Below are 18807 nucleotides of genomic sequence, written 5' to 3' on the forward strand. Positions count from 1 at the left end.
CAGTTTCCTGAGATAAACAGGGAGAAATAGGACCAGCTCAACCCCCTACTGGCCTATCACAGCACATCCTGGGGAAAGGAATACCTGTCCCTGGCTGAGGGGCAAAAGCCACATGCTAGCATCAGGGTGCTGCCGCTGGGGCACGTGGCCGGGGCACCTGCACACCCGTGCCCAGCCAGCCTGGGCCACCTGCATGCAGTGCCCATGCAGTGCAGTGCAGGGCCCGATGGTTTGTGCAGCACTGAGTGCTGCAGATTTCCTGCCCCAGAGCAACAAAGCTGCTCACCTTGACTGACGACCGCAGGTGGCGATAAGGGAGTAAATATAGAAGGAGAGAAAAAGAAAGATGGTGAGGGCAAGAGGAAGTTGTGGCTGAAGCAGGGGAGGCTATTTCTGTCAGGGACCAGAGTTATGTAAGACCCACCTCATGTATCTCCAGGTGGGATCCCAGCCCAGACAGACCCTCAAGGCCAGGGGCACTGAGTTTAGCAGCAATCACTGGTTTTCTCCACAGAAATCTGATGTTGGCTCTGCTAGTAGCATGATCCTGCACTGAAATAGTTCACTGACAAACATAGTCAAGGGACCTGCTGTAGGAATTGGGATTTCCGCCCCCCCCCCCCAGTGAAGGCAGCCTGCTGCCTAATTTGACCATCCTGTCACCACCACCCCCAGCATCCCCCTCCCCAGCTTGGTGTTATCCCAGCCCTGGAGGGTCCTAGCGCTGGGCTCCCTTGGCCAGTCTCATCCAGGGAGGTAGTTGGAGTGTCACAGGATGGGGATAGAGATGGGGATAGGAGTGGAGTGGGGATGGGGATGGGAATGGAGATGGGGACAAGGATGGAGGTGGGGGTTGGGGATGGCATAGGGATGGGAATGGAGATGGAGATTGGGATGGGAATGGGATGAGGATGGAGGGGGAATGGAATATGAATAGAGATGGAGATGGAAATGGGGTGGGAATGGGGTAGGGATAGAGACAGAGATGGGGATGGAGATGGGGATAGGATGGGAATGGGGATGGAGGTGGCAATGGGAATGGAGGTGGGGATGGGGTCAGGGATGAAGATGAGAATGGAGACAGGGACAGGGCTGAGCCCTCTGGGTTTCTCTCTCCTCATCACTCTTTCTCTTTTGTATTCTGCAGGATCTGGCAAGGAAGCTGATGGGTTCAGACTTCAAACGAATGAAATGTGACGCAGAAAACCACAGAGGGAGGAAAAGCAGCTTGTTCCTCCCAGTCTCCCCACCCCCCCCACCCTTCCCCAGGCTGGGTAGCAGAGGCGTCAGTACCCTGAGCACCCTCCTGCTCAGCTGCCAGCACAAGGGCGGAGGAGGCAGCCGGCAGTCCTAATGGCAGCCCAGCATCCTGCTCTGGGGCTGCTGCTTGCAGTGGGGATGTGGGGTGAGTACCTGGGTGGGGGACATCATTTTGGAGGCTGGTGGGTTGTGTCAGGGTCCTGTGGGGCAGGCAGCGCTCGAGCTCAATGCCACAGCAAGGCCCAGCTCCAGCACGGTGAGCTGCACTAGGTCCATGCCCAAGTGCTTTTTCCAGGGAAATAGGCTGGGGCTGGGGACCCTGTGCATCTGTCCTCCACAACCCCCAACCCAAGCAAGAGTTGTCTGGATGGCTATTTGAAGTAGGGCTAGGGCAGGGAGAAAGAGGCTTTGAACCAAAAAAAAAAAAAAAAAAAAAAAAAAAAAAAAAAAAAAAAAAAAACAGCATGAAGGTGTGGGGTTGCTGCCCAGCTACAGCCTGTGAGCAAAGCAAGTAGGAACCCAGCGGGAGCATGGCACAGCTGGGGCCACGCAAATGCTGGCCCCCAAATCCCTGTAACCCCTGGTTCCCAGGATGGTCATTGCTACCCCAGCACTACATTATTACCCGGATGTTTGGGCGCGTTCAGCTCTCTATCTGCAGATTGGGCTCTATAGAAGCTTGTACATTAACATCTCCTGGAGCAGCTCCTAAGTGGGCATTGGGCCCAGCAGCACAGTGCACCCAGCTGCCTCCTCAGGGCTGCTCCGGCCATCCTGTGTTTCTCCTGGCACAAATGTCCCCCTGTGCTGGGACCATTTACCACCCAAGTCTAGGTCTCTGCTCATGGGGGCCACCCTACCTCCTTTTCCGGAGCCGCCTTGCAGCTGAGTCAGCCCCAAGCAATGATGGACAGTATGGGGCAGGCAACCCAAATTAAAACAAAAAGTGTTTGCCATCACAGGTGCTGAAACCGCCCTGTCTGAAATAAGCAACAATAGCCACAAGCAAAGGTATCTGCGAGAGCTCGGTCCTGCCTGGTGTGGCATTGGAGGCTGGTTCCTTTTGGCATTCAGTGCCGCAGAGATGCCAGCAGACAGGTCTACTTTGCAGTTGGCCTGGCAGGAAGCAGTACAGGCAGGGCACATGCAGTCATTCATATTTATTTTTTTAATTAAAGGTGTGAGGAGGAGGGGATGAGAGAAGATTCCTCATGAAAGCCAGAAAATGCTTTTTAATGACTGACAAAAACGGCATTGGGAAGGAGGAGGGCATAATGTAGAAACCCCAGCATGTTAACCAAGCTAGAGACCAGGGGTCTTGGCTGACAGCAGCAGCAAGGATGCCAATTTTCCCTAGTGACTTATGCAGCACCTAAGCATGATGTAGAGCACCAAGGAGATTTCGTGGGAATTGGTAAATCTCATGCAGAAATAGCCTGTGTGAGCCWGGAGCCTGGAGACGCTGGCATCCCAACTCCTGGAGATGTGGTGGAGCTCTGTGCAGTAGCTCTGGCCACAGCCTCCCAGCACGATGGCTCCCAAGGCAGGTTTGGGGCCATGGGGAGCTCACATGGGTGCATTGGGGTCTCTGGACTGCTCTCTTCATCATGTGTTGCCCACTGAGTGCTTGGCTTTAGGGCTGTGTGGTTCATCTCTGCAAGGATCCAGCCAGCAAACAGGCTCTCAGAGGGCTTTAAGGCTATACGCTTAATATGAGCAGGACTCCAAATCCCTTTAGGCAAGTGCTACTAGGAGAGTAATGCTGTCAAAAGGCTCAGGGCACACTGCATGGTCTGGGGTGGTTTCTTTGCATCTATCTCCCTTTGCATAGGACCCTTCCTGCAGCACTTCCTCCATCAGCTTGCACGGCCCCATCACAGCTGGGGAGCAGGAACACGACTCATGGCTCTCTCCTTTGCAGCCCTCTCCAGCTCCGGAGAAGCCGCTCCAAGTCCCAAAGGTGAGTGTCAATGTGGGGCCACCCCTCCTGGGTGCCCCGAGCCCATGTGCAGGTCCTACAGATGCGAGCTTGCCAGCATGGTACATGTACCTTGACCTGCACCTCTCCGTGCACCCCCCAGCCAGTGCTTTTTCCTTCCTGTGCCATTTCATGAGCAGCCCTCACTGCCATTTCAGAGCACATCGGTGCCCAGGAGCTGGGCATATCTCTTTGCAGCAGGATAACGAGCAGCCCAGGGCTTTCCAAAGGCCAATCCTGCCAGCTGCAGGTGTTTACCAGGTGTTTACAATTACCGGGTTCCTGCACACTGGTGGGTGCCCTGGTTCCACCACGTGGTGGAAAACATGCCGATAGCTTGCGGGCAAAAGAGGAAAGCCCCTAATGCCTGCTCTTTCCCTGCAGAGCCAGCCTTGCAGCTTGTCGGCACAGGCTGCCGATGCTCAGGGGTGCTGGAGATGAAATGGCATGGCCAGTGGAGCAGAGTGTCCCGGGATGGGGTGGACATGGCCACCGTCGCCATCGCTGTGTGCAAGCAACTGGGCTGTGGGCCCCCTGCTGCTGAGGCCCTCCAGCTCATCTTCTCCCATGGGAAGGCAGAGTGTATGAAGCTGCTGATGTGCAGGGAAATGGCAGCTCCACTGGCAGGGTGTGATTGGAGACTGACCAACTGCACAGACTACGTCACTCTGGCTTGTAGCGGTGAGCTGGGCTGCCTTCCCCACTCCTGACCACCCCCATGATCCTGTGACCCAGTTGGCCCCAACTGGTGCTTCCCATGTCATTTCAGAGCTGGCTGAAACCACCACTAAGCCCCCACCGGTGCCTGAGACCACCACGTTGGAGCCCACTGGTAAGAGCCCATCCCTGCCTGGCTGTGCCACAGCATGGTGAAAAGGTATCTACTGGACACAGAATGGCAATGGGCCACGCTACAAAGTGGGGAGCAAATTAGTCAATGCAACCCGCAAGACATGGATATCTCACTGAGGTCCTGGGGTCTTATTAAGGCTGCTTGCAGCATTAATGGTGCAACTAAGCTTCACCAGTTAGTGCATACAGCAGGACCAGGTGGTGGTTACTATGTCGGCACTGTCCTGTTGCTGGGCATATGGGGTGAGAGGACGTTGAGTGGTGGGTTGTCCTCTCTCTCCAGTGCACTGAAGGGCAGGTCTGGATCACACGGGTGCTAGTGAGTGGGACAATTAGCAGCTCTATAACAGCATGTGGGCCAGCAGCTGCATGGCCTGGTGGCCACAACAAGTGGGGTAGCTGGGGTGCCGCACACCTCACAGAGGGACAGGTGGTGGACATGGACAGAAAGATACCCTGGTGATGCAGCACATACTACAAGCAGAGTTGTGCTTGCAGATGGAGAGATCATCTCTCTGATTTAATAGATGCAGGAGTGATTTGCTCCCTGTGCAACATGGCTGCTGGGGACTTTCTGCCACGTGAGATTCATAAGTGACATCTTTGTCGGTTACGAGTCACTCTCTCTGTGTCCCCTCGCCAGGTGCTGCCAGGTTGAGGCTGGTGGATGGGAACTCCAGCTGCTCAGGGTTTGTGGAGCTGTACAGGCRGGGGCTGTGGGGCGCTGTAGGGGCTGATGCAGGTGCCTGGCCTGACCTGGCCCCTCGAATTTGTGAGGCGGTGCACTGCGGTGACCTCATCAGTGACCACAGTACAGTACCGGAGGTGAGAAGCCACTTACCAGTACGGTGGGAGATGGAGAGGTCCTGCAAGAGACACTCAGTCCTGGATTGCTTCAATGAAACTAGTGACCATCGGGGGAAAGTGCCTGCCTTTGTCATCTGCTCTGGTGAGACAGCTTCTCCCTGGCTTGGGAGCCACCTCGGTTGCACATCCTCCCCTGGACCAGCTTGCTAGTCCATGGTTAAGGGTTGAGGGAGCACAAGATCAGTGTTTGGGGCATTATTCCTCTCCTGCAATGCCACTGCTAAGTTAGGTGGAGATGGGAGGATGGAGGTGCTTCCTAAACCAGGAACCCCACTTTTAGCCAGCTGCCAAAACCTTCTGAAAGTAGGGATATTATTCCTTTCCTGTGCTTCCTGCCAGCAACCTCCACTCAGCGGTCCCCCATGGCTCTGCCGCTCCTCCTGGACCTGTGCTGCCCACAGGGCAGGAGTGCCCATGGCTGCCCCATTATGCTCAGGCATCCATCCACTCCCACGCTTTTTCTTTCTCATATAAAGACAAAACAGGAAATCTCTATATCATGTTTGGTTCCTGGCAGCAGCCCTCTCCGGCCCCATGGCATCACAGCTCTGGTTTTCAAACACAGCAGCGCTGCAGTGCACAAGCAAGAAAGCACGGGAAAGAGCAGGGTGCAGAGCAAATGCAGCACTAATATCCCCAAACCCAGCACACCAGCAGATACACAGTGCAGATGCAGAGCACAGCACCCTTCTTTCTGCAGGGCAAAGCAAAGTGCTCCCTCCTGGGAAGTGCATACAGGCAGGACGCCAAGCCCGTGCCCCACTGCATTTGTCTGTCTCTTGTAGCCACCCTGACCCTGCTCTGCCTCTATCCCACAGGCTCCCAGCCCCGGGCCATGCGGAGGCTGGCAGGGGGCCTCAGCCCCTGTGAGGGGCACATCGAGATGTTTCACAGGGACCGGTGGCAGGCACTATGTGATGAGCCCAGGCAGCGGGCTGAGTGGGGCAGGCAAATGTGCCAGGAGTTGCGGTGTGGGAAGCTCTCCTCCAGTGCCGCGCTCAAGGACCCGCTGATGATGGGCATCACCTGCGCTGCTCGTAACCTCCACCTTTGCCCTGCCAGCCTTGGAGGACTCCGGACCTGCTCCCGCATCAGTGTTGTGTGTAAGCAAGAGCATGACATGCTGGCTTTGCAGAGCCAGGATTTACCCATGCAGATGTCTGGGGGCAGGTGGATGAGGTGACTCTAGGGCTGCAAATAGTGGATGGCATCTGGGGCACTGCATGGCAATATCCTTGCCCAAACGACCTCTGTTCCCTGCCACAGTCCCAGAAGGTGTGACTGGGCTGCCATGGCGCCCAGCGCTGGTCTTTGCTGGGAGACAGCTATCCCAGCTCATGACACTCATCCATCCTCTCCCCAGGCCAGGACTCCATGCTGCATCCTGCTGGTCTGGGAGCTGGCACCATCGTGAGCATCTTCCTGGCCCTTATTCTCTTCGGCATTCTCCTGCTCATCTGTGGACCCCCTGCCTACAAGAGACTGATGAAGAAAAGTAAGTGATGAGCTCTAAGCCAGAACTGCTGGTCCTCCAGCACCTCTGCCTTGCATCTGCCCTGACACCAGCAGAGATGCATGTGCTTTTCTCTGGCCAGCTTCTCACAGCAGATCTCTGCAGCTGGGGCTAGGTGCTTCCTATGGGACCATCCCTGCCCCAGTATTCAGTGGCACAAATCCCGTTTTCCCATTGTCTCCCTGCATCAGATCTGTGTGGCAATGGCACAGAAAGCCTCTTGGATCAGGCAGTGCTGTGCATTTGGCATGCCATAGGAGGATTAAATGTAGTACAGACACAAAAGAGCAGGTGGACTGTGTTTCATGAGCCATGCCTAGCATCCAAAGGGTCTCACCTTGTGGAAGAGGGATTACTGGACACAGTAGATCATGTGGCATGGCATACAGGGCCTGCAGTCAGCAGCTGCAGGCTGGAAAGTAGCCAAAGGAGCTGCAGCTCACTTCTCACAGAGGGGATCATGCAGCTCCTTGGGGTGATCTGACAGGTCCCATCTTACTACCTTCCACTCCTTTCCCTTCCAGTCTCAAAGAAGAAGCAGCGTCAGTGGATTGGCCCCACAGGATTCAACCAAAATGGTGAGGAGCACACGTGGATGGGCAAGGAGGGGAAGGGGTAGTGGCGGTCCCTCCCTGCATCCTCTCCCAACTCCTTGTGCTCATCAGCATCCTCCAAAAGCTGGCCCCTGCTCCCAGCCGCAGGATCCGAGTTCTGGACTCGCTCAGAGGTCGTTCTTACTGAGCTGCCCCCAGACCACAAAACAGTGAGGCTGTGGTGTGAACAGCCTCTGCGCAGATCTGCTGCTCTGGCTTCCTGCCGCCCATCACCGCTTTGACTCACTGGTATCCTGGTGACTCAGCAGGGAGGGCACAACCCCGCGTCAACTCCATCCTGCTCTTACTCAGACCCTCTGCATCACCAGCTCACCCGGAGGCCTCTGTGCTTGGATGCAAGCAGACACTGTGGCTCTCGGCCACGTGGTGCCCTGCCTTGCAGGAGAGGGGATGGACGGACTCTCAATCTTCTGCTGAAGCAGTTGGCATCAAGAGCCACTGCCTCAGCCTTTAACGTTCACTCCTTCCTGCTGTCCATTCCAGTTTCATTCCACCGCAACAGCACTGTCAACCTGAGGCCGCGGGCTGAGGGGCCAAGAGCACAGGGGGAGGACAATGACTATGCGCAGCCCCCCAAGAAGAACCCCCATCTATCAGCTTATCCAGGTAAGGCACAGCAAGGAGGACACAGGAGAATGGCTTCATGTGTCCTTTCTGCACACATCAGCAGGGAATAACCAAACTGGTGCCATTTGAGGGAAAGCCACATCACAGTGAGACACAGCTGTTGCTGTTGTCAGTGCCAGGTGATAGGCTGCTCCGGGGCTGGAAGTCTGCTCCCCAGCCCTTCCACCCCTCCTTGTGGACCCAGGGAGATATGGAGCATGCCACAGTTCATTCCCTTCACAGCTCTGGAAGGTGCATCCCTATCTTCCAACCCTCCAGACAATTCCTCCGATAGTGACTACGACTTGCATTCTGCCCGGAGAGTGTGACTTCCCTGCAAGACGTAAGACCCTCTTGGGCACCCTTTTCTTCCTGGACTGAGCCGTTTTCTGCTGTCCTGTTATCTCCTCACCTAAAGCTATCACAGGACATTCAGTGTATGACAGCTAAATTGAGCACCTACTGAATCGGCTTGTCTATGGCTTCTTAAAATTTCGGCAAACTTCAGTCTTGTTTTCTACATCAGTCATTTTCTTGACCTGCAGACAGAGGTGGGATTCAAAATACTTGGGGGGGGGGGAATAAAACTGACAAAAGACAAGACAAATACCTGAGAATTCTACACTGATCGTCTTCAAAGAAAGTCTTTCCGTGTTTCTGCCCCAGAGATGTAACAGTTCTCATCCTGCTTGCAGGCTTTGGGGGAGGCTGAGGAATACCTCTGCCAGCTGGAGATCTCCCTAGCCTGATTTCCAGTCCTGGAGTGTTCTCAGAGCTCCCGCTGAAGTCAGAGCCAAATCCGCTAATGCTCCTTGCAGATGAATGTCAGATCTGAGTGCTTCACTCGGGGCTGCCCAAACTCGAGGCATTGAAGATCAATGCTTCCAGGGTGACAAGCAGTGCTTCTGACAAGCACTGATTGCAAATCTCTCAGCTCTGACCTACTCTAGCTTGGCTTTGGCACTCTACTTAATCACTCTGGTATCTGAGCACCTTTTTGAAAAAGCTTCATCTCACTCATCCTCTTGTTTCTAGGCCTCCTATCTGGGAGAATACAAGGTGGTGGCTGTGGGGGTTAAGCTATTCATAAGAGTCTTAAAGGCATAGAGGTAGCAGCAGGTTCTGCATCTGCCAGAGAACAGAGCCACAACGTTCACGGCAGTTCGGATGGGGGTTGTCTGCTTCTCCATCTCTCTAAACTAGGGTAACAGCACTCCTCACCTCAGCGGGGCCAGACTGAAAGTGAAATCTGCTGCTGTCTGCAAAGCTCTCAGATGTCACGAGGATGAACTCCATGAAAAACACTGCCTTGTCTTTCAAGTTACTTAGCAAGCTGTGAAGATGCAAGCTTGGCAGCATTTGCCACTTGGTAGAAGTCTAGACGTTTAAAGGAGAATAGCTAGCTTGGGATAGGGCCTGTGCACGTGTGTGAGTGGGGCTTGACCGAATGCGTATGGGAGAGCGTGAGGCTTGTGCAAACATACAAAACAAAGCACAGACACAGAAAGAACATGAGAAGGATAAAAATATTGAAAATAAACCTGAGATATTTAATAAGCAATAACTGTTGTAATAAAATTGGGTTTCTAGTAATTGTGCCTTGTTTTCTTCCTTCCAACGCTACAAATGCTGTTCCCTAAAGTACCAACTTCCCAACTAGCAAGGGAAAAGGGAGAACGGAAATGACAGCACAGGGGATGCATGAGAAACAGCGATAGAGGAAGAAATTGGCCGATGGAAAAAATCACTAACCAAACAGGCCCCTGCAGAAAAATGAAAACAAGAGAGCAAGGAAGATGGTTCAGAAAGATGGTCTTGCAAAAGGGTGTAAAATTTTATTGACAACATCAAGAGGAAGTTGGTGTAACGATACCAACAGGGTACAAAAAAAATCAATAGAAAATATCAACCGGATGCCATGTCATTTCCCAAAACAATCACTGCCACAACCCTGCATGCAATTCATCAAATTTTATTATTGCAATTAACCACAGTTATGGAATTATTTCCATTAGATCCCAAAGGCATTCATCGTGATCTAGATTAGTAATCTTTCCTTATAAATAACTTAGGGGAACACAAGCAGAATTTAGAGGATAAAGTGCTGAGCAAAGCTAATCCCATTTCCACTAAAAACTTGTCACTCACTCTGCTATCTAGTGTTTCCTGAGCAGCGAAGGGAGACACAAGGAACACTGAAGCCCTTAACATCCAGAACACTCCCCTCTTTCCTCCAGGGCACTAGAGGAGAGAGGCAGAGGATGTGGTAGCTCTGGAGGCCCCATGTTTCAGAGAACTTTACTGGAGGACAGTCGTGAAGAACTGGATGGCAGGTACTGATCTCCACTCTTCCCATTTCCCATGATCTGAGACACATGCCTCCTTATGCCCAAAGTAACAACCCAGCTTACTTCATATACACAATACCCAGGCGTTGAGCTCCAGGGAGTTACCAGAGCCTTGGTGCCTCTGTGAGATAGTGCACAACCAGCACAGGCAGGGAACAGCTCCTATGCTGGACAAGAGGGAGTGGTAGAAGAGGTTCACTGGCAAGCAGGAATTTACCTGATCTCAGTGAAGTTGAGAACTACCCCAACCTCAGACGTCTGGGAACAGCTCAACTAGAACTGGTTTAGAAGTTATTTTGCACCAGCATAAACAAGCCAGACATATCTCATGGCCTGGCTCATTCCAGCAGGCTAGCTAGCTGCTTCTCCCTACCAAAACAAATTACTATTCGATTGCCAGTCTGGCTGGCTCTGTTCCTCATTTCCAGGAAGGTCTTAGAGAAGTAATGTGTATTTAGTATTAGAAATACTGTCAGAAGATTCCCACTGTGTCTTTTGAACACCTGTGAAAAAGCTTAGAATTATTACACAGCATATGTTAGGGAGAGAGAAAACTATACACATACAAAGTGTCTCCTGCTCATTCATGTGCACACACACACAGAGGAATCAGGTTCTCAGCTGATGTGATCAGTGCATGTCATTCCCATGTATCTCAGTTGAGAATCTAGCTGACTACTTGTATCTTATCTCAGAATCTGGACTAACTGATTTGTAAGTGGCCACTTCAGCCAAAATGCAATCATCACAACTAGCCTAAAAAGGTGTAGCCCAGGGAGACAGCATCAGACTCATTGACCCTTGGTGCCTCTGCTGTTTGTCTCACATCAGAGTCATGCCTCTTTTCCTATATAATGCTAATACATGGATGGGCCTAAGAGCAATGCTCTCAATTCTTTCTTCTTCCTCAGTCCATGAAGGGGAAGAAGCAGCAGATAACACTCCCCAAGAGTCCCAATTTAGTAGCCAGGCCAAGTAGGGTGCTGAGGGTTTGGAGGTGGGGGGTACACAAAGGGAGGTGATGGACCGGAGGGATAGGGAAGCTGCGGGGGAATTGGGAAACTAGGGAGGGAGGGCTGGGTTGGGTATGGGCATTGAGGTCTCCCTGCTCCAGCAGGGAAGTACGGAGGGTACCCTGGTCTTGGGGGTTGAGTAGAGGAGTGGTGTGAGCCAGGAAAGGATGGGTTAGGAGGCGGGCCTCTGGACGGAGACCAAGATGGCGCTGAAGATGAGCCTCCGGTTGGAGGCTTCGGATACCCTGGTGTCAGCTCACCAGCCTGTGCTGGCAGGTATCCAGGGTCTGGAGGAGGTTTATAGGGAAAGGTGGGCTGGATGCTGGGCTGAGAGCAAGTAACGTGTCCCACAGTGACTGGTGCTCCAGAGAAATGAGCAGGAGAGAGAGCTCCATGGGCTGTGGGGCCAACCGGCATGCCTGGAGCTGGACTGTAGGGCAAAGGGAAGGAAGGTGCCGCAGATGAGAAGGACTGTGGCTTCTGCTGCTCTGCAGGCCCAGGTACATGAGTAGGTAGATGCTGCTGAGAGTCTCTGCTGGGCTCCTGAGACACTTCTGACTTCTTCAGTATCTCCTGAAGCTTTTCAACTCTAACCCGGCGCAAGTGGGACAATTTCCTCATAACGAAAAACTGCTCAAGAAACGTCTCCAGGGGTACCTCACCCTCCAGGAACTTCTCAGCCATATTCTAGAACATGAAACAGCTTTGGCATCAGTACTGTTTTGCTCCCCTTCCTCCCTGCCCAAACCCTAATTTAGAATCTATGTCTCTGCCAGAGATGTGTAGAGGATCGTTGTGCTACAAAAGAGACGGCAAATCTTGTTTCAAGCAATAATGTCAAACTATAAAGAGATAATCTTTGATTTAAGGGATTAGTCTTGGGAACATAACTAAGTCTTCAAATACTAATCACCTGAATTACTGATGGATATAAATTCTAAGCTCACCTCAGACTGTTCTTCGATTTTTTGACTTTCCACCTGCAGAAGATCCAGCAAGGTCTGAGGATGCAATGTTGCTGAGAATTTCTCTGGGAAAAGAGAGGGAGGAGCAGAGCAAAAAATGAAACACAAAACAAGGCAAAATTTTAGTGCATAGCCCTGTAATGTAGTGCCTGCACTAGTCATCTGTTCTGCAGCTCTGCTCTGCAGTGTGAGACACACAACAAATAAAGCTCACTTCTCTGTTCCCCTTCTCACTCTCATAGGAGGAGTCCTCCTGCCTTGGAAAAAAACGTTGATGTGAGGAGAAAATCTGTAGAGAAAAGAACCTTAACCATAGCTGCACTGGAAGGGCTTTATGCTGAGACAGCATCCTAAATCTGTCCAGTGGAGTTTGACCAGGAAACAGGAGAAAATGGATTTTATACACAACAGAACCCTGCCACCACTCTGCTTGCCTAAAGAGCTTCTCAGTCTGCTCAGTATAGTCAATGTGGGGAGATGCAAGAAGGAAAGATATTGCACTAAATACAGTCCATATGACTCCACAGAAAAGACTGCAAGATTTGGAAATGCTCACCAAGTTTTGCCTTTTGCTCTTTACACCGCTCAGCTAGCTTCTGCAGCTCCTCATATTTGTTGGAGAGGTCAGTGCGCCCAGATTCCAGTGGTGATTTGAACTTCAAGTTCTGCTCAGCCAAGCTCCGATTAGCAGCAAGAGCCATCTCCCTTTCCAGCTGCAGCTCCTGAACCTGAGAAAAGAGATCCAACAGCCAGTGAGAGGCCACACATCCTAACCAAGCCCAGCCATTCCTTGCAGCAAAGTTAACCCATACCTCCCTAGATTCCAAAGCCAGGTGCTCGATCTCCTCAGCATTGTCTTGTAGCTCCTGAAGCTTCTCCACTGTCCAGTTCTTCAGTGTATCCATCCTTCCAGAGGAAGTGCAAACTCCTTAGATAAGGAAAGGAAGTCAAATGAAGACTAGGTTCTCTAAAGTCAGCTCTAAAAAGATACTAATCCTATTACAGATTAAAAAATAGCTTTGCTAAACTACATGAAACAACTATGCTAAGAAAGTTCCATGCTATAAAGAAGCAGCAAAACTGAGGGCAGAGTGAGAAGAAAAATACAACATACCTAATCACTTCTTCTTTGGTAACTGATTTTTTCCTTTTCACAGAATAATTGCAAGGATTACTTGTGTGTGCCAGACATTTTTATCAAGGAAAAACCTACTCACATCCACTCATACCAGGACTACATCATCCTGATTCTCTAATTCCAGCTGTCTGGCTTTTTTTGTACCATCTGATTCACTATTAGCATTAGGCTAATCAAATCTCCCAGATCTGTTTATATCCATCCATGCTTATGATCCACAAATACTGATGTGATCACCTTTGTCACATGTGTCTTCCTGTATCTCTCACTCTCCAGCTCCTCAATTCCTGTCTCATTTTATGCATTTTCTTTATAGCTACATGGTGCCATCACTTCCCTTGCTTGTTGTTACTACCCTTACAAACAATGCTATATTTAATACTTTTACAGAGTGAATTTGATTCAATACCTGCAATTTTGAAAATGAGTGAAACAATATTAAAATCAATGAAGTAACACATTTGCTGCACTACTGTCTGTGATTTATTCCCAGTACCTTCTGACTGCCTCATAATATTTAGAAAATACTCAACATTCATATCATGGGTTCTAAGACGGTGTGGGGTGTGATACAGCTGAATACAATTAAAAAAGAGTAATGAAACAAAGGAGCAGTGCACTCCTGCCAAGAAGGAAAGAGGCATACCAAATGGACAGGACGGGGACTTCTCTACTGTCCTTAACTGCTGTTTGCTCTTCTACCTTTCATCCAAGTGAAACATCTTAAAGATATTGCTCTGTAAGTGTTGCATCAGTCTCTGCAAGTAACACAGAGTTATGTTCAGGATTACAAAATCTTTTCACTCAGGATCCTGCCAAACTTACCTAGTGAATAACCATGTTAAAACCAAGCAGGGAAATTTGCTCCCACACCACATATATATATATATATATATATATATGCAATGTCATCACTCTGCCATCAGAAATAAGCTTATATAGGGGAAGAGGGGGGTCTATCAACAAGATTCACAAAGTGTTAAGACAGAAAAAGTAGTAGAAGTGGCAAATGAGAACCTCATTCTCTGCTGCCATACAGGCCAAGATGTCACAGATGGTAGATGGGCAGATTCGTAATGGCACATAGGAAGATCGGGGCAGAGAGCCAGCCACTGCTACATCTTCAGCAAGGTACTGCCCGAGGCAGGGCCCCTCACTGATTCCCATATGCAGCAGAAGCAAGCATTACTCACAGAGATACGGTACAACCAGTAAGGCGACATGTGACACTTTGCCTCTGTGAGAGGCAACATTTCTTAGCTCCCACTGAACTTGGGCAGAAGCGTGGAACCAGAGACCTCGGCTCAGAAACGCCGGGGGCATCACCACGCACTGTCACTCAGGACCGCTGCATACCGTGACGCTCCTCGACGCCAGCGCGGTCCCCGATTAGGGGAAGAAGCGCCCCCGGCGCAGCTGCTGAGGGTCGCCGTTACCGTTGGGGGCGGCTGCGGCACGCGCCCCGCGGGGGGGGGGGGGGGGGGGGGGGGGACGGGGGTGTGGCGAAGCGTGCGAACACCGCCTCCTCTCGCGAGACTGTGAGGGGGAAAAGCGGGAGTGCGTGTGTGTGTGTGTGTGGGGGGGGAACGGTAACGGAACCAGCAACTCCCCATCCCCCGCTGGGACTCACCTCGGAGAGTCGAGCACCCCTCCCTCCGCCACCCGCTTCCGTGTTCCGGTCCGAGAGCGGAAGTGGGCGGCACTACCGTACACGAGTAGGGGGGGGGGGGAAACGAGAGATAGTGGCGCATGCCCTCTCGGCCCCCCCCCCCCCCCCCCCGAAGGAGGAGGATAGTGTATCTCGCCCGCCAGTGGGAAGCGCGTCTCCTGCCGGCGCCATTTTGTGCGGGCTTGGAGTGGGGTGGCTGTCGCCGCCGCCCTGCCCTTCCGCCGCTTTTGCGGTCTCCTCCGCTGACTGTGGGCCGGAGGAGGCCTCCCTGATGGCCCAGGGAGTGACTTTGGAACCACCTGAGGTCCCCATCTGGACTGCAGTCTGCTCGTCTGCAGTGCCACTAGGTCCCCTGCTTCAGTCCCCAGCTTGGGACAGGGCCTTGTCCCATTCCCCCAGCTGCTCTCCTCAAAATTGCCTGACTCTGCTCTTGAGTCCTCTGTCAATGTTTTTTGACCCTGTCGTGACTGCTGTAGATGGTAACCGATTTATAAAAATGAACTGCTTCTAAATGTAAACAGTTCATCACAAGTAACATGGTTGAGAATGCCTGAGTGCACCCGTCACTATTACCTGACTCCACAACGAACTTGAGTAGTGTACATAACAGTTTTGTCAATTCCATCAGCCCAGAAACACAGCTGTGGTAAAACTCCAGGTTCTTTTGCTTATGGGTGAGGGCATGTGTATATGCTGACTTGGATGTGAGCAGGCACTGGATTTTGGAATGGTAACAGAAGCTCTGATTTTTCCTGTGGATGGATTCACAGAAGTCTCCACATCAACTGCACTTTCTATGCCAGCTGTTGTTACTGACCTTCTTCTGTTTTTTGGGTTTTTTTTTTTTTTAACCTGTCTTTAGCTTATTAGGAAGTAAGAAAGATTAGGGTCATATGCAGGGTCATAAGGGAAAGATTAATCTTTGCAACAGAATTAAAAGTAGGGCTTTTAATGCATCTTAGGTTGTGTAGAGAGCAGGTAACTGGTTCAAATTCAGGAGTAGCAGGTTTGAGCTGCTGCTGGATTTATGGTTAGAATTGAGGCATTGCACAGCAATCTTTCCTGTCTTGTCACCTCTCAACCACGATCTTCCATGTAGCCAGCCTCCTTTTGCAGTTTGTATTCTAGAAGGGAGGTGTAAGAGCAAGGAGATCTACTCTAAAGCTACAGTCTTCTGCAGGTCACCTTGCTCCGAATAGCTGCTGGTGTCCCATGCATTTAAATGCTTGTCATTTCAATTAACCTGGATTTCTCTTGCTATATTCCTGGTAAGTCCAAACCTATGAGAAGTGAAAACTAAAACTTTCTTCCCAAGTAAAGGGATGGAGCCAAGATAAGCACAGAGAGGTAACAGGGAGTAAAAATATAGCAGAACTGGAGAACAGGGGAATCATAGAATCGGAAAGGTTGGAAGGGACCTCCAGAGATCATCTAGTCCAACCCCTCTGCTAAGCAGGGTCACTTAGAGCATGGTAGACAGGGTTGCATCCAGGTGGGCCTTGAAGATCTCCAGAGAAGCAGACTCCACAACCTCTCTCGGCAACCTGTTCCAGTGCTCTGTCACTCTCACAGTGAAGAAATTCCTCCTCATGTTCAGGCGGAACTTCCTGTGCTTCAATTTCTGCCCATTGCCTCTTGTCCTGTCACACAAGGCAACTGAAAAGAGTTTGTCCCCGTCCCCTTGACACCCTCCCTTCAGGTACTTGTACACATTGATAAGATCCCCCCTCAGTCCAGGGACTTCTTCACCCCTCAGAAGTCCCCTTCTCCAGGCTAAACAGGCCCAGCTCTCGCAGCTGTTCCTCAGAGGGCAGATGCTCCAGCCCTCTGATCATCTTCGTAGCCCTACGCTGGACTCTCTCCGGTAGCTCCATGTCTCTCTTGTACTGGGGAGCCCGGAACTGAACATAATACTCGAGATGAGGCCTCCCCAGGGCTGAGTAGAGGGGCAGGATCACCTCCCCCGACCTGCTGGCAACACTCTTCCTAATGCACCCCAGGATACCATTGGCCTTCCTGGCCACAAGGGCACGTTGCTGGCTCATGGTCAACCTGTCATCCACCAGCACTTCCAAGTCTTTCTCTGCAGAGCTGCTCTCCAGCAGGTCAGCCCTCAGCTTGTACTGGTGCCTAGGGTTATTTCTCCCTAGGTGCAGGACTCTGCACTTGCTCTTGTTGAACCTCAGGAGGTTCCTCTCTGCCCAGCTCTCCAGCCTGTCCAGGTCTCTCTGAATGGCAGCACAGCCCTCAGCTGTATCAGCCACTCCTCCCAGCTCGGTATCATCAGCAAACTTGCTGAGGAGGCACTCTGTCCCCTCATCCAGGTCATTGATGAAGTTGTTGAACAGGATGGGACCCAGTACTGAGCCCTGGGGGACGCCACTAGCCACAGGCCTCCAACTAGACTCCACGCCACTGACGACAACCCTCTGAGCTCCCCCTTTCAGCCAGTTCTCAGTCCACCTCACTGTCCACTCGTCTAACCCACACTTCCTGAGCTTACCTAGGAGGATGCTATGGGAGACAGTGTCGAAAGCCTTGCTGAAGTCAAGGTACACTACGTCCACCGCTTTCGCCTCATCTACCCAGCCAGTCATTCCATCATAGAAGGCTATCAGGTTGGTTAAGCAGGCTTTCCCCTTGGTGAATGCATGCTGACTACTCCTGACCACCTTCTTCTCCTCCATATGCCTGGAGATGACATCCAGAATGAGCTGTTCCATCACCTTTCCAGGGATGGAGGTGAGACTGACTGGTCTGTAGTTGCCTGGGTCCTCCTTCTTGCCCTTTTTGAAGACTGGAGTGATATTGGCTTTCTTCCAGTCCTCAGGCACCTCTCCAGTTCTCCAGGACCTTTCAAAGATGATGGAGAGTGGCCTGGTAATAACATATGCCAGCTCCCTCAGTACCCATGGCTGCATCCCATCTGGGCCCATGGATTTGTGGATGTCTAGCCTGCCGAGAAGGTCTCTAATACTATCCTCCTCAACCAAAGGAAAGTCTTTGCTTCTCTGGACTTTCTCCCTCACATCCAGGCTGCAGGATTCTTGAGGGCTGYCCTTAGCAGTGAAGACTGAAGCAAAGAAGGCATTCAGTAATTCTGCCTTCTCTGCATCCCTTGTCACCAGGGCCCCTGCCCCATTCAGTCGCGGGCCCACATTTTCCTGAGTCCTCCTCTTGCTGCTGATGTATATCCTTTATAATAATAAGGTTGCTGGAAGTGCAACAAAAGAGAGGATAGAGCAGCAGAGGTGTGATAATGAATATAGACTGCTTAGCCATGGCCTGAAAAAGCAGTATTGAAGCAGTATCTGCAGACTTCTGCAGTGTGTCAAAAAATCATGTAACAACTTTAAATCAGGTGACGTAGCTGAACTGAAATAAAATTAAATCTATCTTGAATAACTGTGTTAGGTCTTCCTTGCAAGAAATACAGGAAAACTCTTTGGCAGTGTGAAACAAAGCTGTAATCCAGAGTCTGGATCCTCTGTTGTCCTCTAGCTTTCTGCTTGCCCATACTTCCATACTCCTGTGTAAGTGAGCAGCACTAACAGCAGTTGTAGGACGGGTATGACCTCCATTTTGCAAGGTGAGGCAGGCTCAGGAGTACTGAGAAATATGAAGGAGACTGCATAGTGCTGGTCAAGGTCATACAAAAGTACTGGGATCCTGTCTCTTAGGAAAGGCACCTCTCTACAAGAAACAAGCACCATGTGAGAACCATTGACTATTGTATAGTATGAGTCATATGAACGCAGACAGGTACCATGTGGTCTAATCAACAACTGATTTGTTTGTAACATTGCTGATAACAAGGTCAAAATGTTACTGCAAGGAATGCAGACTTTCCAAAGAGAGATGGATATTCTCAAGGCTTACTTGAGAAGCAGGCATTATGGACATGGAAAGACTGAAGCACATTTCATTAACAGTTTACATCAAAGAATTGAGTCCAGCGTAGGGCTACAAAGATGACCAGAGGGC

At 51.1% G+C, this 18807-nt stretch overlaps 2 protein-coding genes across 3 annotated transcripts; one reads left to right on the forward strand and one right to left on the reverse strand.

The window, feature by feature from the left end:
• Positions 1-1353: 1353 nt before the first annotated feature.
• On the forward strand, positions 1354-8243 carry CD5 (CD5 molecule). The gene is made up of 10 exons (XM_085312582.1): positions 1354-1405; positions 3182-3220; positions 3623-3919; positions 4008-4070; positions 4734-5039; positions 5776-6060; positions 6321-6452; positions 6995-7048; positions 7568-7690; positions 7934-8243. Exons 1-10 carry the CDS (start codon positions 1354-1356, stop codon positions 8017-8019), a joined length of 1437 nt encoding a protein of 478 aa, XP_085168708.1. The 3' UTR covers positions 8020-8243.
• Positions 8244-9500: 1257 nt separating this feature from the next.
• Positions 9501-14851, reverse strand: VPS37C (VPS37C subunit of ESCRT-I). 2 transcript variants are annotated; one of them, XM_085312583.1, is made up of 6 exons: positions 14785-14837; positions 13801-13912; positions 12829-12944; positions 12573-12744; positions 11999-12081; positions 9501-11738 (listed from the first exon to the last, which is right to left on the reverse strand). In XM_085312583.1, exons 3-6 carry the CDS (start codon positions 12919-12921, stop codon positions 10998-11000), a joined length of 1089 nt encoding a protein of 362 aa, XP_085168709.1. In that variant the 5' UTR covers positions 12922-12944; positions 13801-13912; positions 14785-14837; the 3' UTR covers positions 9501-10997. The 2 variants fall into 2 exon arrangements, with proteins under 2 accessions (XP_085168709.1, XP_085168710.1); XM_085312584.1 differs by lacking the exon at positions 13801-13912 and having other exon boundaries at positions 14785-14851.
• Between the last annotated feature and the right edge of the window lie 3956 nt (positions 14852-18807).

The sequence above is a fragment of the Rhea americana genome, unplaced genomic scaffold (genome assembly GCF_003343005.1).
Source record: "Rhea americana isolate MKP2758 unplaced genomic scaffold, rheAme1 scaffold_368, whole genome shotgun sequence".
Taxonomy (NCBI): domain Eukaryota; kingdom Metazoa; phylum Chordata; class Aves; order Rheiformes; family Rheidae; genus Rhea; species Rhea americana.

Bases quoted from the DNA above. Each gene is read 5' to 3' on its own strand.
- VPS37C (XM_085312584.1), bottom strand. From the start codon at position 12,921: ATGGATACACTGAAGAACTGGACAGTGGAGAAGCTTCAGGAGCTACAA. The intron at 12,082-12,572 runs GTGAGCATTTCC...CTCTTTTCCCAG, and splicing joins AGAGCAAAAGGCAAAACTTG to AGAAATTCTCAGCAACATTG. The intron at 11,739-11,998 runs GTGAGCTTAGAA...TTCATGTTCTAG, and splicing joins AAATCGAAGAACAGTCTGAG to AATATGGCTGAGAAGTTCCT.